The sequence below is a fragment of the Monopterus albus genome, unplaced genomic scaffold (genome assembly GCF_001952655.1).
Source record: "Monopterus albus unplaced genomic scaffold, M_albus_1.0 scaffold277.1, whole genome shotgun sequence".
In the NCBI taxonomy this organism is placed as follows: Eukaryota; Metazoa; Chordata; class Actinopteri; order Synbranchiformes; family Synbranchidae; genus Monopterus; species Monopterus albus.
The window spans coordinates 175,739-184,132 of record NW_018128157.1 but is presented as its reverse complement, the minus strand read 5'-3'; the positions used below and the strand labels follow the sequence as shown (position 1 = coordinate 184,132).

Here is an 8,394-nt window from a genome sequence, read left to right as displayed (position 1 = left end):
CAGAACAGATGCAGTCGTGGATCACACGCATCAACGTGTTGGCGGCCATGTTTTCAGCACCACCATTCCCGGCAGCGATTGGCTCCCAGAAGAAGTTCAGCCGTCCTCTGCTGCCGGGGTCCAGCACCAAACTGTCCCAGGTACATGGCGGTGTTTCTCTCACACTGAGCAGTGGCCCGCTGAATGGTCCGCATACAGTCCAGTGTTCAGTTGTCTCATCTGTCTCGACAGGAGGAGCAGGTCAAATCTCATGAGAACCGGTTCAGGGCGGTGTCCTCCGAGCTGGCCGACCTCACGGCCTCGGCAGCAGATCGAAGGGTCAAAGGGCGCGAGCTGGAGGAACAGAAACTCCGACGAGAGTACCTGGAGTTTGAGGTGAGCAGGTTGGCAGACACACCCAGAGTCAGCAGGTGAATTCAGTGACAAACACACTTTGTTTTATTAGAGCTGAAAACTTTGTGTTACTTAGTATTTATTGTACTTCAGTTCAGTTTCACCTGTATAGGCCCGTTCACAACAACGATCGTCTCAGGGCACTGTACACAGTAAGGTCGTGACCTAATAGTATTAGAGAGGACAAACAACAAACGGGACAACAAATCCCCCTGAGCAGCACTTTGCGACAGAGGAGAGGAGCTCAGAGCATCTGCCCCCCCAGCAGTCTAGGCCTATAGAAGCATAGGGGAAGGCTCAGGGTCACCTGATCCAGCCCTAAGTGGAACCTTTATCAGAGAGGAAAGTCTTAAGTCTAATCTTAAAGGTAGAGAGGGCGTCTGCCTCCTACTAATATTTGAATCATATGATAGAAAGCAGATTTGATGGCAAACCCAACATTAGTCTTAAAGTTCAGAGTCCAGGGTAAGGGCGAGGGCTCTGGCCTGTGTTGTGGGGTCAGTCCTGGAGAATTTAATTTCTCTCTCTGAGCTTCCAACCCTGTCACTAAGCATGTAACATGTCTGACTGAAGTCCTACTTGCAGCACAGTCCCTCTGAGCGCAGCGCCTTCTGCTCATCTTCACCGCCAACTGCCACTGAGTCACTGTGTCTGGTGTCAAACTGCACAGACACAAACACATGGTGTTGGGAACATGCAGCTCACTTAAAGGAACATGCTGCTGTTTTTTAGCTCAGTACTTGTCGGCTTCTAAACCGTCCACCTGTGAAATGTGAGCCGCCTGCGCACAAGAATAACAACCAGGTTGTGTGTGTGTGTGTGACGGTCAAACTGTTTCCTCCCAGACTGCTGGGTTGCGATATGTTCCTTCCAGCTGGGCCTGATCAGAAGCTTCTCCACTTTTAGCTGAAACACTTTCATGCTACTGTTACACAGACAGTGCTGTGCTGATGTCTGAAGGTTTCTTGTTGATTCTTCTGTGCTTATTATTCTGCTTCTCCACCTGTAATGACGCCTGACCACCATCTTGTGTCTCTGTACCATGTAGAAAACCCGTTACGGTACCTACACCATGCTGCTGCGAGCCAAGCTGTCGAGCGGAGATGAGGATCTGACGGCCTTCGAGTCTCGTCTGTTTGACAATGGCGGCCTGCAGAGGGCGCACTCCAGCCCCACGCTGCCTCAGGACACCACCAACAAGGAGAAAACCCGTGGGACCAAGACGTCAAAGAGCTTAAAGGTCACGTCCTCCTCAACCTCGGGTTCCAGGTACAGCGGCAGTGCCAGAGAGGGAAGCAAGAAGAAGAGCAGCAGCAGCAGCCAGCAGCCGGAGCTGCAGACACAGAGCAGCGAGCAGGAGGAGGAGCCGTAGGGAGGAGAGTCAGGTTTCATATGAAGTGTGTAGATGGAGATGGACGTGAAGCATCATTGGTACCAGGCTGACACCCTCCCTTAAACCTTTTCTGTTAAACCTGAGTCACATTCTGATTGGCCAAGGGGACTTTCCCCAGAGTTGAGCTGAGGTGTTCGAGGTCGCTGGGAAAAGACATGTTTGGCACCACAAAGGATGACCGAACAGTTTTACCACCAAACACTAATAATGTTTGAAATGTGAGTCTGAACTCCATGACTCAGCTGCCAGTTAATATCTCCTCCCAACGTCAGCAGCTACCGAAACAGCTGGTGACTTTCAGAATAAAAGCCTTACTTCCTGTTAAACCTTTCACTTCAGGGATGTTTTGTTAAAGTGGCACAGACAGAGCTTAAATGTCAGTAACAGTCTCCAGCAGCAGCATCTGGCTCCAGGACCCTCCAGGATCTTGTTTTTTTTTTGTAGGTACTTTTATTTTTTCTTTCTGAGCGACCAACATCGACCTCCTGCATTGCCATCACTCTGCTTCTCCTAGCAACTGTCAGGGGAGCTGGTTGCCATGCCGACCACATGTGACAGACGTGTGGGACTGTTGCCTTGGTGACTAAGCAAAAGGAGGAAGAGATGTGAGTGGAGGGAGGGCAGGGCTGAGACTCTGGAGTCGGGACTCCTCTGGCCGAACAGTCAACAGACAGTACTCTTCCTCTGCACTTCGAGTGTGTGTTGTACACGGTGATACGGCGTTGCCATGTACTCTCAGGAAGCTGTCCGAAGTGTCGCTGTAGTTTGTTTTATTTATGCTGTTTCTTTTGTGTTGTGCTGGAAACAAACAGGCTGTTATGGAGGATTATTAGTGACCAACGGCTACAGACGCAGTCAAACTTTAACCAAAGTACCGATAGTATTTTATTAGACCGTGTTCAACCAAGAGAACAACTAGTAAAGAACTTGATATTACATTAAATATCCATAGGATTAAAATCAAACAAACCCTGTAGTTTTTTAAAAAATTACTACTAATTAATTTTAAAAAACTGACAAATGTTTTTTTAATACACAGAATTAAATCAAACGAACAGGTCAAATAACCAAGAACTTCCTGGAAGGAAGGAAGTAATTTATTGTTAACTGTCAGGAAACCAGTCACTGATGAGTTAATTAACCAAATGAAATTCCTGCCAGCAGGTCAGACGAACATGTCTGCAGACAGGAGGACAAAACCGAACTCCGAGTGAGACTAAGGTTTTCAGTAATGAATGAACCTCATGTACGCCGCGGTGAAGCTGAGCGTGTCTGTGTTCACCTTCAGCAGCACAGACACAGGAAACTTACTGGAAATGACTTATGGCCCATAAGAAGCTTCACTCAACCATTAAGGCAGGTGTGTGACTGTGCACGACATCCTGAGGAGCCACGTGTATGGCTGCATCAGCGTGTTTCTAACATCTCAGCCCAGAGTTCATGTCACCTGTTCATTTGAGGGCCTGTGGTTGGACTGGTTTAGGCCACACCTTGCACACAGGGAAGGTTTCTCCCGCTTTAAAATAATATCTGAGGAATTACGTGAGTTAATCCTGTGGACTGAATAAGTAGCATCCAGTCTAACAGCCACCGACCTCTCTCCCAGTGGTGAAACACAGGCCTCACCCACTTCACCACAGTGTCAGTTCTTTAAAAAGAGTGATTGATTTTTGTGTCTGAAATGTCAAAATGAAACGTAGGCCTCGTGTGGAGTAATGCTGGACATAACAGCAGGCTGTGCTCGGTCCGTCGTTCTGTCACTAATAACCCTCCATACCTGTCCCTGTCTGCTGGAAACCGACTCGCGTTCGAGTCCATCCACTTTCCCTGCACGTGACCAGGATGAAACATGTCACAGGGCACTTTGCTTCCTCACTTAACGTGTGTTTTCATAGCACTTAGGGAAGAAACACCTGACGGATCCCAAAGTCGGACCTATTCTTCACTATCAGACACCAGAGATTTCTGGGTAATGAAGTCTTCAATGAGCAGCAGAGCTGCTGCTGCTGCAGGACAGATGATTTCAGTGGAGTCGCTGCATTCAGTCCAAGTCTCACCTGCGGAGGTGAATCTGCCGCTGGCCACGCCCAGACTGTCTGACAAAGCAGAGCATCACCGCGTCTGGTACCTGCCATCACACGGGTCAGTGCTGCACATAAAGATCAGTGTTGGTCTGACAGACCCAGATGCTCTGCGATCGTTAGTCGACGGGCAGGAAACTGAAGTAGTGTGACAGTTGGCGGTTTGAGACAGAACAGGCCAGAACCAAACGACCAGTCGGAGGAGCCCGGAGCATTTAGTCGTTAGTGCTTCTCTGTGTTCCACCTGATGAAGACGTTCAAACAGCAGTGAAACATGATTTTCTGGTGTGACAAAACATAATGACACTGTGTTAAATAATAAGAATTGATCATGCACCAGAACGAAAACAGTTGGATGGAGGGAAACTGGAGAGATTGTCACCACAGTGGGGGTAAATGTGTGTACGGTGGCCTCTGTGGGACACTCCACTGCATCTGTCCTGCAGCGGGGAAACAGATCATCAGTGCGTAACAGGTGGCAGTCCTGGGCTAGACTGCTGGGATGAAGTGATTTCTCATGAATAATAATGTTGTTGATGTGAAGCCGAACAGGCGCTCTGTGCTTCCTGGAGCCTGAACACTGACACGTGTAGAACACAGATGTGGCGGCAGAGACCAGCTGCTCCTATAAACTCAGCTTCACTTTGTCTGAACATACTACATCGGGCAAATTCGCGACCTTCAGCTGAAGTCTGATGGTGACTCATATGTTCACTGTTCACCTTTCAGACTGTATTTGGAAGTGAAACAGGCGATCACAGAAAGCTGGAACCTTCTGTGTATTCAGACTGAAGGAAAACTTGAACTTGGGCTGCGGTTCACTGGAGCCTTAGCCGTCTCCGTCGGTGAGAGGTTTCCCAGTGGGAGCTTCTGAGCAGAAACCAGTGTGACCGAGCACTGATGCTGTTGTCTCCTGTGAAAACCTCCTGCGCTCAGTGGAAGTGAGTCGACTGCTGCACAGCAGGAAGCGTTCTGAGGGCCAAATGGACAAAGGTGACGTTCAGTCTCCACTCTGGGCTTCGGAGGCCGAACAGGCCATAAGACACTGAGAAACACCACAGAGGACTTCATAAGTGTCACATTTCAAAGGTACTGGTGGGACTCCAACAACACGTCTCAGTAATTAGACCGACTTGTCCGTCCAGTTGCTGCGGGTCTTCTGTTCTCACTTTGTGTCAGACTTTGTGAGTCCCAGAGTTCATGGAGGAGGTCTCCTTGATCACAGAGCTGCGATGTGCACTGATGAAGTCCCTTATCAAGTGTATTGGGACCAGGTCTGACTGTTCTCGGGCCCCACTTGTGGATCCATGACGGCCTCTGGCTTCAGTGGCTTGTTTTCTGTCCACGATTCCAGAAGTACCAGCTCTGTGATGTGGGTCTGGCTGCAGGACTGAGGAGCAGGACGGACGTCTCCAGTCACACACCCCCCAGTCTGTCCCTCCATCTTTTCCAACGACCCTCTCTACCTCCTGAGCCACAGCCCCCCCGCCCCCCACAGTAGCACTTGTGTATTTGCAATGTAAAGCAGCATAGGACGAGTGTGTCTCAAAGTCAGGGCCGCTTCCTGCTCTCGTCTGGGTCCAAACCTTGTGAATACATGTACGAGTTCACGTTGAGAAGCCATATACTGTAGTGGGTCCGAGCACTTTGGTTTCAGTGTTTAGAGTCAGAGCAGATGTTGCACCTCGACACAGATGTTGTGTCCACCAGGTTATTTATTCTGTTTGTTGTCGTCTCCTGTTCGACGACAAAGGCCAAATCTAGTTTCTGTGAAAGTTTTTTTTTCTGGCTTTGCTGCGGCCTGAATGTTCGCCGACCCATAGCTGTACATACTGTCCACATCTGTGAGGTTTTGGTAGTAGTGGAAGGCTTAGAGGCAAAAATAAAGGTGTTGAAAACCAAACAAGGTCTGAGAGTCTCCATTCACAGGTGTCAACAGAGCAGTAAAGTGATGACTTGTTTCCAGGCCGTTAGTTCTGCTGGTTCCACTGGGTCTCAAACACTAAAGGCACAGCGTAAAGGTGACTATGAGGCACGGTTCAGTTTTACTCACAGCAACAGGTGATAACGGAACGAACACGCTGATGTTGCACCACCACTTTGTTTCTGCCAAATAGTTGGACCGACTAAACTGGCTGGAGCTCAGCTGGTCCACTAGAGGACGCTCCCCGTTCCTCACCTTGCGCTTCGATTTGCTACGTCTCGTCCTTTTCATTAACACCCTGGTAACATTTTCCTTGACAGCAGCAGTTTGTGTGTTTTAAACAGTTTTCCGGAGCAGGACGCGCGGAAACAGGTGAGCGTTCCACTGTCAGACCGGCTTTTGTCTTGATACGAGACACAAACGTGTTTTTTATAGTGGTGTTCGAGCTTCGACCCGCGCAGCGCCCATGAGCGTGTGGCCGTAGGGAGCCTAGTTTTCACCGCGCTCCAACGAACTGTCCGACGTGCCAGCCGAGGTGGCGGTGACACCGTGCGTCTCCATCCGGCAGAGTTTGGCCACCGTGTCAGCCAGGTCCACAATCAGTTAATTCACTAAAGAAAAAGTCAAACATGTCACAACAGGCTCAACCTTAATTTAAAAACTTTAGTTTGTCTTAAATTTGACTTTAATCCAAGTTTTCATATAAATCACGTTCAGACCAAATTGAGTTTTTACTGTGTAATATTTCTGATTTAAAGACTTTTTATAACTTGGTGGGACTGGTTTTAGTTCACCAAAATGCTGATGTACAAGTTTAGCCTGGTCTTTTGGCAGGAAAAACACTAAATTAGCTTTTTGGAGTTAAACCTTTATTTTGGATGACGTGTTTAAAAAAATCTAAGGAATGGTTATTAGTTTTTAAAACATTGAGTGAACTCTCCTAAATCCGAGCCACACGGTTTTGGGGCCCGACCGTATTAAAAAGTGACGTCAAACTATACCAGAGGTACAAACGGAAATAAGGCGGCACGGTGGCGCAGTGGTTAGCACTGCGAGAAGGTTCCGGGTTCGGGCCCCACCCGGGACCTTTCTGTGTTGAGTCTGCATGTTCTCCCCGTGCTTGCCTGGGTTCTCTCTGGGTACTCCGGCTTCCTCCCACAGTCCAGACATGCAGCTTAGGTTGGTTGGTGTCTCTAAATTGCCCATAGGAGTGCGTGTGTGGTTGCTCGTCTCTGTGATAGCCCTGCGCTGGATTGGCGACCTGTCCAGGGTGGACCCCGCCTTCGCCCAATTTAATGGTCGGTTTTACTTGGTGACAAAAACTAAATAGTGCTTCGCACAAGACACGGACAGCAATAAAACAAATTGATATGGTTATAGATCACTTCAAATCCTAAGATAATAGTTTTTATAAGATAATTGAAACTAGACACCTTTAATCCAACGTGGCTTTGCTTTAGCAGGTTGTCAGAAGGTGCGGGTTGGGTTTACACCGTCTGCTCCATCAGACTAAAACGCCCATCCCAGTGTTTACCCAGTGTTTCCAGAGCCGTGAGCACTGGACCAGTTGGTCTCCATCGCCTTCTCGTTCCTCTTCACCGGATTCGGACTGCACTGAATGTTCATCTAGTAAAAGTGAAAACCGATCACCTACTCAATGAACAAATACCCACGTGGTCGAATATTTGGCTTCAGCCCCAGTGATGATTCACGTGCCAGTGAAGCCGAATAGGTAGAACTACTTTTAACGTTTGCCAGTTTTGAACTGGGCTGAAACGGTCTCGGTACCTGTGTGAACAACTCAGTAACACACCGGAATTTGTACTTGAGGATTATTTATTATTTTTGTCGTTGATTACACTTCTCTTTTTCCTGGCATGACTGGACTTCGTCCAATGTAATGAGCTTAAAGTGTAACGCTGACGTCACAGACCAACAGGGGAGACGTGTTGCATTCCAGAGCAGGCAGAAAATTGGAATTTACCGTTTCAGAAAACAGCAGCTCTCAGATGAAGTTACCGAGGTAACAGACTGTAAATACAACACAGATTTACTGCGTTTGTCCAGTCGTCACACTGACTAAAGTCATTTTCATCAAAATGCTAATGTAAGGACTCTGGAGTTTGGTGAAATGTACAAACTCCAGATCAGACGTCACCGACAGAATTACAGCTAAATATAAATTAAAGCGTAACAAAGTTGAAACTGAAAACAAAACGGACACATTTTAACAAACAAAACAGTTTTTATATGTACGATACAGCCTCATGGTAAAATAGTTCCATTTAAAACTGTTAGTATTTTTATTTAAAACCTATTTAAATTAATTTTCCCAACACCTTGAAGGTTTGGGTTAGTCCTAAAACTCCAAATTTCTGATGGGACAGGCAAACGACCACCGTCCTGTCGTGAACGTACGGTGCCGCTTTCCGCCTGAGACGCGCTGCTCATCTACTCCAGGTGAACACGCGTTAGTCCGAGGCTGATTCATGTGCAGTTCTGAACAGTCCTGGTTCCTGGTGACGACACGACCTTTACAAATCTCCTCTGATGTTGTGGCCTGCTTGTCACTGATTGGCCACAGGCGGCTCCTCTTCTCCCAT

At 47.9% G+C, this 8,394-nt stretch overlaps 2 protein-coding genes across 2 annotated transcripts in view; one reads left to right on the top strand and one right to left on the bottom strand.

The window, feature by feature from the left end:
* The window catches only part of psda (pleckstrin and Sec7 domain containing a), a 45,361-nt gene extending 39,598 nt beyond the window's left edge, over window positions 1-5,763 (top strand). The window contains exons 17-19 of the mRNA XM_020622261.1: window positions 1-140; window positions 232-375; window positions 1,442-5,763. The exon at window positions 1-140 is cut by the window's left edge and continues 5 nt beyond it. Coding sequence (XP_020477917.1) covers window positions 1-140; window positions 232-375; window positions 1,442-1,765 — 608 coding nt within the window. The 3' untranslated portion in view covers window positions 1,766-5,763. The remainder of the gene's footprint in view (window positions 141-231; window positions 376-1,441) is intronic.
* The window catches only part of nfkb2 (nuclear factor of kappa light polypeptide gene enhancer in B-cells 2 (p49/p100)), a 28,185-nt gene continuing 24,487 nt past the window's right edge, over window positions 4,697-8,394 (bottom strand). Inside the window, exon 25 of the mRNA XM_020622287.1 lies at window positions 4,697-4,820. Within this exon, the coding sequence (XP_020477943.1) occupies window positions 4,697-4,820 (124 nt within the window). The remainder of the gene's footprint in view (window positions 4,821-8,394) is intronic.